General features: G+C 42.6%; 1 protein-coding gene across 2 annotated transcripts; it reads right to left on the reverse strand.

The window, feature by feature from the left end:
• Positions 1–1,101: 1,101 nt before the first annotated feature.
• On the reverse strand, positions 1,102–8,511 carry LOC146190854 (alpha-N-acetylgalactosaminidase-like). Of its 2 annotated transcripts, XM_084601237.1 has the most exons (8): positions 8,368–8,511; positions 7,983–8,176; positions 7,743–7,917; positions 7,486–7,663; positions 7,280–7,377; positions 5,150–5,311; positions 4,626–4,823; positions 1,102–3,703 (listed from the first exon to the last, which is right to left on the reverse strand). In XM_084601237.1, the coding sequence occupies exons 2-8, from the start codon at positions 8,156–8,158 to the stop codon at positions 3,431–3,433; spliced, it is 1,260 nt and encodes a 419-aa protein (XP_084457363.1). In that variant the 5' UTR covers positions 8,159–8,176; positions 8,368–8,511; the 3' UTR covers positions 1,102–3,430. The 2 variants fall into 2 exon arrangements, with proteins under 2 accessions (XP_084457363.1, XP_084457362.1); XM_084601236.1 differs by lacking the exon at positions 8,368–8,511 and having other exon boundaries at positions 7,983–8,361.
• Between the last annotated feature and the right edge of the window lie 3,075 nt (positions 8,512–11,586).

An 11,586-nucleotide genomic window follows, 5' to 3' on the forward strand; every position in this document is an offset into this window, starting at 1 on the left:
CGTGAAACCTAACAGTGAGTGGTCTTATTTAGGAGCATGGTTGATTGCTCCCAGAAGCATGCTTGGCGATTTTTAGAACTGGTATACATTCGCACAATGTTTTCCGATGCCAAGCTGAATATTTTTATGACAGAATTCACTGTGGCTTGGCGGTACTTTGCCCTCCCTTCTGCGGCCAGTTCCCCCAAATCAAAGTTATGATGGCAGACATGTTGCTTTTTATGTTCTCCACATCACTTACATGTCCTGCGACTGCGACAAGTGAAATAGCCGTCAGCCCATTCATTCCTTATGTCTGAGTACAGCGTTTTATTGCTCACATTTTATGCGGTTGCCTGATGTTAGGTACCTTTTCATAGTGGAGATACTCCTAGTTTTGGTTTTCAGAGGCACTGGAAACTACCGGTTGCTGGATCAACTCAGCAGCGCTGAGGAGGGGGTGAAGTTCTCTGCATTTAGAGCAATATTACTGTGATATATTTATAGCTGCCTGTGCTGGACCTCTTTCTCATTATGCTTCCGATTTCTCTTTTTTTCTGGCTTCATGAAAGAAAGCCTGGAGAAGGAACTTCCCTGTTCTAGAGATATTGCGTCTAAGAGTGGTGTAAATGTCTCTTCTTCAAGTACAACATAAAGCAGCGTCAGCAGCGACTGCTGCTATTGCTCGCATGTACATTAACTTTGCAGGGTTTGTTGCGGAAGCTGGGAAAATGTCTCTGCCTGGGTGCATGCTTTCACTGTATCCATGCAGATGCTATGGTGTTGATGAATGCATTGTGTATATAACTGCTGTTTTTCTATGAAACAATAAAAACTGCTTGCTAAAAAGAGTATTCATATCTGCACCCCTGTCAACACATGCACCAAATGAGCTACTGTCCCTGTTGATGCACGCACGTGCGTGTGCACATGACCTCTCAACACCCCATGTAAAGCTATATAGCTTAGGCCTGAGTCTTCTGTTGCCACAATAGTGCTGCACGTACTAATCCGAGGTTCATTACCTTTTGAAAGCGTGTATGGCATCCTTGGGCATAATTTCCCACATGTAAGCAAAGCCGTATGCCACAGGAAGAGGCAACAATGAAAATACACAGTAAGACTGCCAGCCTGCTCAAAGAGCAGATACTTTAATTTCAAAAATATGCTCACTTGCTGCCCTAATTCCTACAAGCATGCTTTAAAGAAAAAAAAAAAAAAAAGCTGCTGTGCAGCACCACAGTTCAGTGCTTCAAATGCTCAAAGGGCAAAGTAGCATCTGCAACACAAAGCAGCCGTGCAGAGACATTGAAAGGGCACAATAGTATCTGAACAGTTACTTTGAAACGGGATGCAAAAATAAGCATTGCAAAATTCACTTTGGGCTTTTGAAATGCCTTAGAAAATATCACAGTGGTACGTGTCACAAAGATCAGTGTAGTACAAGGCACCAGTGACTGCATAAGATATGCGCATGCAAGGACAGCCTTTATGGCTATTGTCGTCACTGTCAGCAACTCGTGCTGCCTCTCTTGAAGAATACAAAAACATTACTCAGGGAAAGGAAATATTTCCACTGCTTCTGTTATTTATACCAGCCATCCCTGCACTATATGCTCAACGAGTGTCCAATACTTCTGCTGAGAAATTAACTGCAGTTCTGTTCAACTTCAGTTCACGATGAAAGCATGAACTGAATGATCATCAGTCAAGCCAAACCAGAAGACATCACAGCATCTGCTACAGTTGCCACTAATTACAATGGTTGGTCATGTTGCAAATAGCAAGGCGGGTTTCAGTTTGACTCAGCCTAGTATTGTTTGGAGATTAATGCTGAAGCCAAACCTCGTCCAGGAAATGATCTTGTACACAGTAAACTAAGTCAGCTTGCTTCTTTTTGCCAACTGATGTTTAAAGAATGACACCTTACCAGGCTTGCTATGCAATGTAAGGGGTAAGCCCAAAAAGTGAATGAACACACATGCACACCAAAATGGGGAATAAATTCCAGGGCAAAAAATGTAAGCGGAAATGAGTGGCTCGTTATGATGCATGAAGGGAAGAAGTCGACAGTCTGCAAGGCCAAGGAAAGCGTAGAGGATTATCTTTTTGTTTATTTTTGCTGTTGACCTGAATTACTAATATTACTAATTCAACAGCAAAAATAAAAAAATAAAAATTATCCTCTACACTTTCTTCGCCCTTGCAAACTGTTGGCTTCTTCCCATCGGGGAACAGTTCTGGTATCACTACACAGCATGCCTCTTAGCATGAACAATGTCTATTAAAATGTTTGCTGCAATTAAAGCATGTGAATGTTAAATTGTTGAAATGCAAGCAGCCACAAAAATCCACACATTACGACTCTTGACATATGCGCAGCACTCATTAGAACTAATGCCACCTTATGTTGAAGGTCACCTTAACCATGGCGACAAAAGCAAACGCTGAAAAAATATGGTGTGGCAAAATTTTGTGACTGGTGAAATCCGTCATCTCTGCTCTAACAAAAATATTTTTCCTTTTGTTCTATTCAAAACTCGGATGCCATATTTAAGTCAATAAATTCATCAGCAGTCTCGAGATTTCATCACGTGCTGAAAGAACAGCTAAATGTGGAGATCTGGAAGCAGCAGCTCAGCATACTTGTGCTGATGTGCCTGTGCAAGTAAAGTGACTCCTGTACATAGATCCTGTAATATAGTGTAATCAACAATATCTTGAATCAAAAGAAGTATTAGTAGAATGTTAGGGCACTGGCAGCAAAATGAAGACTGCAAGCCAGTTGCATATACCTCAAAACCAGGACTAAAGCTGATGATGGCAGGCTACTTCTATTGTACATGGGCACTGCATATATTTTAATTAGGCACAGTGGTTAGTAATACAGCCAAACTATAATGTGAAAAAGGAACTTCTAATCTGTTCTCACTTATGACAGCAAGTGACGTCATCTACATTTTCATTCTGCATTGATAAAACTAGTGTGCAATATTGCACTACTAAGGCACAGGGCTGAGCAGGAACCCACCATGTACAGTAGCGTCTGCTCAGTAGATGAACTCCTGATAAAGTAGCTCACAAAAAAAGCCTCTGCAAAACAACACTTCGATATGGACAGCAACACATCCGATGCGCAACATTAACAACAACATGAGCTTCATGCCCCCTCGATAGGAATGTAATATTGTGTTTTCTGATGAAGGCCACGCAACACCTCCACCTAGCAGATTCAAAACCACAGCTCTAAAGGCACGAGAAAAGACAAATGCTGGTCCCTTAAAAAGGAAGGCACTGGTGCAGTGGAGATACTCATGCAAGCTGTTCAGGTGCTGGCTACACAACCTACAGTTCCTCCTGTGAAAGCCACCATATGAGTGCTAGTAAAAAATGCCACAGCAACATTAAGGCAGGTAAGTGGCAGCAGGTTGTGAGAGCCATTAGTATATGCTCAACCACTGTGCGGCACAGCCTTGAGTAAGACTACACCTGTGGAAGGAACATTCGTTTCGTGGCGGTTGTGCGGATAGTAAGTGCCCAGGTCTCGCTTGGCAATGACGTTCCGAATTGAGTAACCCTTGGTATGGTTCAGGCCCAACTGGTCCAACGGCAGCCACACCTGGGCCGAGTACGACGTGTTGTGGTTGACAACAGCGATGGCATAAGAGTGCACGCCGTCCACCACTGGCGTTATCGGCCTCAACCAGACACTAGCCTCGTTGTCCTGCAAGACACGTGTAGCCATGAACGCTCATTGTCAACATCATTGGCTGCCTTACGTCCACAGTGGCACAAAGGGCTTTCCAAACAACATCCAAACATTCCTGTCCAGCACCAGAACTGATACCATAAAACTTCAGCACATTTTAGTATGTTAAGGCTATTAGTGAGGCATACTAATGAGTCTACAATAACTATTGAAATGAGTGCATCAGACAAGGAAAAAAAATTTACAAAAGTGAGAAATGAAGCTGGCAAAGGAACTATGCGAAGAAATGCGCTTTAACCTGCTTCAAGAGAAGCACTTGCCAGCTCTCTTCGTTCACAGCATTTATAAAGCAAAAGAGCTAGAGAAACAAAATTGAACCTTTTTCAACATATGCCTTTGAGAAAAACATCTATTTCAAGTCATTCTTGTGTTCTTTTTTTCCACTCCACTCCAGCTCCGATTCTCATGCTGTTTATCAAGCATGCAGTCATTTTTATTGCAGACAGGCTTTCATTAAGCACCCATACTAAATCTAATCTTATTTTGATTCCAGACACCTTTTCAAGTGTGACACTTCATGACTCAAATGAAAAATCAAAGGAGGGTGGTTAAAACATTGCACTGAGAACAATTCCACTGATTTCATATTATTGCAAAACAAAATTTCTTGAGGTGCTTTGTTTAACAGATGGCTTTGACAAAAACATGTTTTAGGCATGCAGCACACATGCACATGCAGTTTCTTTAAACAACTAATCAATATTGCATTCACACCTCTAGAGAGAAAGAAAAGGCCACTCCAAATACACCTGCAAAGTTTGCCATTATTGACACAGGTGGCAAATTATGTTTTGAAAGTAAAAGCAGCTGGTACAGTTACTTGGGAAATAAATAAATGTAAAGATGTAGCCATAAAAGCAAATAGGCAGGAACTAACCATGAAAGCCCGTTTTCCCTGAATTCCAAGGGGATCTTGGTTTATGGCAATTATTTCCTTGTCCTGGAGTAGCTTTTTTGCAGCCTCTGGGATCTTTCTCAGGTCGTTGGACATGAGCAATGGACTGGCAAGAATTGCCCACAATGCCATCTGTACCTCTGCTTGCTCTTGTGTCAATCGAAAGTTCCCAATCATCAACTAGAAAACGAAAGCAGAGCAAATGGTTAACGCGTCTCACTAAAAGCCATACTAGGACGCTGTATGCACCAACAAATCTAACAAACTGTTATGACAGACTTTAATACAGGATGATACTCAGACATTCATTACTTTCACCAGAGGTACCACATAAACACTTTCAATGTGTCACTGAGCAAAAGAAGGCACCAGTGCTAACAACCAGAATAAACAAGGCCTCAGCATGGTGTGTCATCAGTTCAAAGTTTTGAATGGACTCGTTGTGTAGAGAGGTGGCTCTCAAAATGCGTTCTACTACAAGCAATAAAACATTGTGTACACAATACCATATCTGCGTCGTTCCAGTGGCCTGGACCAGCATACTTGGCAAACACTTCCTGGTTGTCTCCAAAGAAATTTATCACAGATTCAATCATAAACCAGTTGTCACGTATGTCATGGTAGTTCCTCCAGAGGTTGCAATCTTTCACCAGTTGAGGAAAGTTGGGCTGCCAAAGCATAACAAATGTGACATTAACATAACATATACAAATAGTGCATAGCAAGGACAGGCACCAATGCTTCACTAATAACCAGGAAGCCCTTTGAACCGTGTAGCGCAAGAGAACCTGCTCATAATGCCTCGCCTCCACCACTGAAAAGTTTTTCCTAGGCAAGCCAAGAGAATGTCAGAGAGCACAAGCAATACACTGCGTAAGGCAGCAATATTTCAGCTCAGTATCACGTGAGATAAAAACTTCCCACTGTGAAAACAGCTAAAACATTTAGCATGGGCTAGGTAGAACCAATACCTCGTCTACTTCAGCTAGGATACTATTCCCAATGCATGTTCACCAATCGCCGGTGCATCTGCAATATTCCAGTTTCCACAACAGTAGTAAAAAAAAATTGATAAATCATGCAAACAAATTAAAGCAGCATTTAAGTAGCTTATCTTGCTCTACAGAAATGCAATGCTTCTTGGTTATGTGTCAAGTGGTAGTGCATTTCTGGTGCATGTAAGTCTCCACACTCTGCTCTTGTGGGGATTGCAGTACCTTGCTCTTTAGTTTCCACGTTTACATTACCATTCAACTTAGCACTTTCAGCAAATGTTATTTTTTTTTTTGCACAAATGTCTGCCTCTGGCTATCTCTGAAACACAGAACCAGACCCAAAAAAGGATGAGGACCAAATCCAGGGCCGCAGTAATACAGATATGTGCTCACTTATGTCTAAAATGACATTTCATTCCACCCAAATACGCTCATTTGCTTTCTTGGCGCGTCTGCAGCTTTCATGTGCATTTCAGTCTTCATCATATGTTTTATAGCAACACATTGAGAAACACTGACTAGAGCTCGCACAGCAAGAGGCCAGCCTTTGGATTGTCACAAAATACCTTTTTATTCCATCCTTAGCCAAAATGCCCCTCACATTGTAAATGACCCTTACTTCTGTAACTGAATTTATATTCTTTTCTTGAAATGTTAGCTAAAAGATAAGACCCCCCCCCCCCCCCTTTTCTCTCCGTTATTTTTTATCATTCTTTTTTTTTGTGTGTGTGTACGTAACCAAGAATCCAATCTTCCAGCCTTCTCTCTGCCGAGCCATGTGTCAAACTATCTACTCTGTTCCCTACATTATGACTGCCAAACTTTCTAATTACTCTTTTCAGGTATGAATCAATGCTCTGTTTATGCAGAAAGCAAAATACTTCAGCTACCTATCTGCATGCGAATCCCCGAGCTTTATTTAAAACAGATTCTAATGATGAAAAATCAGATAAGAATAGGATGGGTGCATACATTCTCTGTGGTTTTTCATCCTTATAATGGCTTACCAACTGGCCGACAACTACACTTTTCTAAACAGAATATGCTTTATGTTTCACTCCCTTTTGAGTCATGCCCAACCTGCAGTGCTCGAGCTGCAGCTGTTTCACAGTTTTCAAAAACAATACTACACATTAATCAACCTTGAGCTCCTCTGCTCAGTTCAGTACTGTTTGGAACTTTTGTAGTTCAAGCATTATTACCTTGTGGCTAACAAAAAAGCGATCTCTTCTGGAACCTAAGCAGCGCCATCATCCACAACATATGAGATGAGCCAGTTCTAGCATTATTACATGTATCTCACTGTACAGCTATTTGCAAGTATGATTTGTAAACACAGATAGACCCTTGAGAAGTAACCAAATTAACGAGATAACAATTGAAATGAGATTACAGAAGGCACATTTCTCATTTTTCATGGCTAGTGTACTTATAAAAAAGTTGCGCAAGACGTGTCAGTGTCACGTAAAAATAAACCGAGAAGCCTGATCAACAAATATAAGAGACCTCTCAATTTTCAGACAGGTCGAAAAGAGTAGAGCTCTTTCATAAGTAATACTGATCTCTAAAAAAAAAAAAAAACATAATAATTTAAGCTGATCAGCATTTGGCACACGGTCGTACATAGATTTCAAAACGTACCTCAACTTTATTCAGGAATAAATCGTAGTATGGCCAGCTGCAGGAGTAGACTATGGGGCGGTCCGTCTTGTTCAAGAACTGTGAAAATCTTGTGTAACCTGATGAGTGCAACAAACACTGTTGTAGCTTTACAGCATGCAAGGCGATATGCTGCACTTATAGCGCAACGCACTGGAGCACAATATAAGAACTTTCGGCATAGATACCTTGGCTCTGCTGCTTTGCTGAAGTGTGGCATCCATCCACCTTGAGGTAGTCTATGTTCCATGATGCGAACCTCTTAGCATCTTTTTCCATGTTGTGATCTTCAGTTCCGGGAAAACCCATACACGTGGAGTGACCGTAATTCGTGTACATTCCGAACTTTAGACCTCTTTTGTGAATCTGTCAACAGCAAACAGAAGACATGAAAATGATCGTTGACATTTTGCAGCGAGGAACATGGACACATTTAATTACTTACGTAGTCCGCGAGGAAATTAATTCCACGCGGAAATCTCTCCAAATCGGCCATCAGGTATCCGTCGCGAGTTCGTTGTCGTTCGGACCAGCAGTCGTCAATAATAAGGTAAACATACCCAGCATCTCGATACCCATCTTCAGCGAGGTGATCTGCTACCTTCATAAAGAGCTTCTCGCTGCAGGAACAAGTCGGAGCAGATAAGACGAGAGCACTAAGATGTGTTTCAATGCAGTCGCTTACCTTAAGCAATTATCTGGGTCCTTGTAACAGTCAATATTGCATCGAAACCTCTCCCATGACATCCATCCCATCGGCGGAGTTAATGCCAGGCCATTATCGAGACATTTTGAGGGTTCAATGCAAAAAGCAAGAAGCAGAGCAACTAATAACCTCCGAGTTTCTATAAACAAGGGCATCTGCGCGCTGCATGCGACCTGCAACCAGAAATATAAGCGAACCCTTTGTTTTGGTTTGGTAGGATGGCATAAACATCAGAAAGAAATGCTTGTCCACGTTCAAGGATTAGTTCAAGTGAGAAAAGAACAACGAAGCGCAACAGAAACCAGAACCTTAAACGCGGCTTGGCCAGGATCGGCCTTGGCTCAAGAAAGCTCTATTATAATACCTTGGCATGCCCAAACGGGTCATTTAAAACTGCTTTAATATGCTACAGTAACGTGGGAAGGCAGGCTAATGCGGCTAAAGGCTAAAATCCCAAATGTTAATAAATTAGCTCATCACCGCGACAAGGCGCTGCAGTTTCTCCGTCATCATGTCGAGACTAACCTAGACTACCCTAACTTCGTCCATACCAAGACAAACTGAAGATTTCTCACTTTCGCTTTCGCCAGTTTTGAGTTTTGAGCGCATTATCATTAAAATGTGCAGAGCAGTCCACTGGTACTTGAACCCACAAACTTCTAATATCGGGTCTTGAATATTTGGGGGCTGGGATTTAAAAAATTCCTATGCAAAATCTACTACCCCATTCGAGCTGAAATAACGTTCACAAAGTAGCAAAATATCGTCTATGTTATGTGATAAGGGATTCAACATCGGTACTTGCCTAGATTATCCGAAATCGAGAAAAAACTGCTCTCGGCGGCGTGCACAATTTTCGCAGAAGACAGTCGAAAAGCTATTTTTACATGATGCGCCATCTGTCGAGCAGTGAGACAAGCTCCATCCCGGCCGTTGGCGCGCTTGCCTCGCTGCCCGACAGATGACGCACCATGGTAAAATAGCTTTTCAACTCGCTTCTGCGAAAATTGTGCACGCCGCCGAGAGCAGTTTTTTCTCGATTTCGGAAAATCTAGGCAAGTACCGATGTTGAATCACTTATCACATAACATAGACGATATTTTGCTGCTTTGTGAACGTTATTTCAGCTCGAATGGTGTAGTAGATTTTGCATAGGAATGGTTTAAATCCCAGCCCCCAAATATTCAAAACCCATCAGGGGCCGAGTTACGTTCCAATCACATCACAAAAAGTGTCATAAACCTGACACTTCTAGGGATTCTACCTGACATAAATCGATCGGCTAGCCGCGCTCTTATTGGATCGATTCTGACCGGCGGACCTCCAAGGGGTGGGTTTTCGAGTTTTTGTGATGTGATTGGAACGTAATTCGGCCCCTGTTCTCAGTCTAATATTTTCGGCATCCAAAATTCGCAGCCAAGACTCATGGTATTTGCACTTCATCACTGCTCTCAAAATACTGGAATGAGAACATCTTGATGGGATTGTGGAAATTTTTTTCTCAACGTAGGGCCCGAAATCACGCCCCTCAGGGGTGCTGTGCATTTTCACTCAGTCTAATGTCTGCGCAGAGAATTTCTATTTAACAAGGCTTGGACACCAGACTTATCCTTATTCCTAGGCGCATGTGTTAAAGGACCATAGACATTAAATTTTGGTGGCATTTTTCTTCTTGCTGATAATGCGTAATTCAGTCCTGTATATCGATCCGCACGCAGTTTTTGCCTACGACTGCGAAATAATTTATAATTGAATTTTCTTTTCTCGCCAGTTTCGGTTTCGACAGCAGAGGTGGCTGTGACGTCACAGTCATGTCTTGATGCACGTCATGAAAAAACAGCGATATAAACGCTGATTCTTCACTTGCGGTGATTCCTGTTCTTGAGGCAGGATGGCTTTATCAATCAATGTAGTGAGTTCAAATGATACTGCAATGATTATATCACTGTATTTTCATCCCTCGCATGACCATTGGTTGGTTGGACAACAGTTATTTCCATCGGAAATGGGCGTCTTCTTGCCCGACCCCGGCACGCGGCCGGGGAAGACGAGGAGTCATACACCCGCGGATTAGAGGCTGGAGGAAGTCAATACATTTATTTTCGCAAGGGTATTCGGGGCCCCGCACGACTCCGCCGCACTCAAACGTTCATGTTCAATATCTGTCCATGACGTCGGCAGCCCGGCGAGCGGGCGAACTGCGATCTTTTGCTTGGTCCGTGTTTGCACACGCCCAGACCGGGTTCATGAAGGTGTTAGTTTGTAACTGCCTCCACGCGACAGCTTCTCTATTATTTACGCTAGCATCTGGCGGGGGTACCAGTCTACGTCCCAATTTGTAATGGCCGACGATTTCCCCGTGATTTTGCAGACGCTCGTCGTATGACCGTATGACAAATATGACTGTGACGTCACATCCATCGCTCGGCGGTTGTCAAAACCGAAACAAGGTGAGAAGTCTACTTTACTTATGAACCACCGACTAGCCTACACCAAGATTTTGATCAATTACATTTCTCCTATCGAAATTCGATTATAAATTATTCAGCAGTCGTAGGCCTATATGACGTGATGATCCGTGCACACTAATGTCCTGGGCATCATTACAAACGATAAAACACGAACCCAAAATTAGGTGTCTATAGTTTTAAAGGAGTATAGACACTTCATTTTTGAGCTCGTGTTTTATCTCCTGTAATGACGACTAAGATATTACTGTAGGTGAATAGCCTCATCATATACCAGTTTCGGTGTCAACGGTCGAGCGATGGCTGTGATGTCAGTGTCAAGTTTAGGTCACGTGAGGGATGAATAAAATAGCGATATAATCGTTCCTGTATCGTTTTAATTCACCAGGGCACTAACGCCAGCCTGCATCGAGGACAGGAATGACAAAAGGTGGAGAGCCGGCGATTATATCGCAGTTTTTGTCATGCTGCGTGTGACCTAGGGACCTAGGCTCGATTCTGACGTCACAGCCATCTCGGCTGCTGAAACCGAAACTGGCGAGAAAAGAAATTTCAATTAAAGATAGCTAAGTGGTAGTAGGTAAAAACCGCGTTGTGATTCTTACACAGGCATGTCTTACGCATCATTAACAAAAAGAAAAATGCCAAAATTTGATATCTATAGTCCTTTAAAAGGAACGAACGTATCGATGAAATGCAGCGTCATCACTCCTCAATTTTTCTACCAGTTTCTCCTGGCCTGATCCAGAACTTTGTGATCCCCCGATACAAAGGGGAATGGCCGCATCAGCATCATGCTTTTACACAGCTTCAGTTTGATAAAACCACGAGGTGCCTATTTAGATATAGCAATCCAAGAGCATAAGGAAGAGACTTCCAGTCCCGGCACTGAAGAATATGACGAAGCGACAGCTTCCACAAGGGTGCCATTTCAAAACCCTCGGTAATAATCCCACACTGAAACGCAGCCTCGACCTTGCATCTTCTACTCACGAGAGAAATTTTAGGATCAAGTGGGCATGGCCTCCACTTTTCCATTTCTCCCTTCCACCCTGTTTATCCCTCGACTTCGTTACAATGTCCCCGGATGGGCAGACTTCATCCCAGGTCATTGA

Source organism: Amblyomma maculatum, chromosome 4, assembly GCF_055883805.1.
Source record: "Amblyomma maculatum isolate TAMU_Amacu chromosome 4, ASM5588380v1, whole genome shotgun sequence".
Taxonomy (NCBI): Eukaryota; Metazoa; Arthropoda; class Arachnida; order Ixodida; family Ixodidae; genus Amblyomma; species Amblyomma maculatum.

Excerpts from the sequence above, each read along its gene's own strand:
- LOC146190854 (XM_084601237.1), bottom strand. The coding sequence starts at position 8,158 with ATGCCCTTGTTTATAGAAACTCGGAGGTTATTAGTTGCTCTGCTTCTT. Across the intron at positions 7,918-7,982 it reads GACCCAGATAATTGCTTAAG|CGAGAAGCTCTTTATGAAGG; the intron begins GTAAGCGACTGC and ends TTGTTCCTGCAG. Across the intron at positions 7,664-7,742 it reads TTAATTTCCTCGCGGACTAC|ATTCACAAAAGAGGTCTAAA; the intron begins GTAAGTAATTAA and ends TGCTGTTGACAG.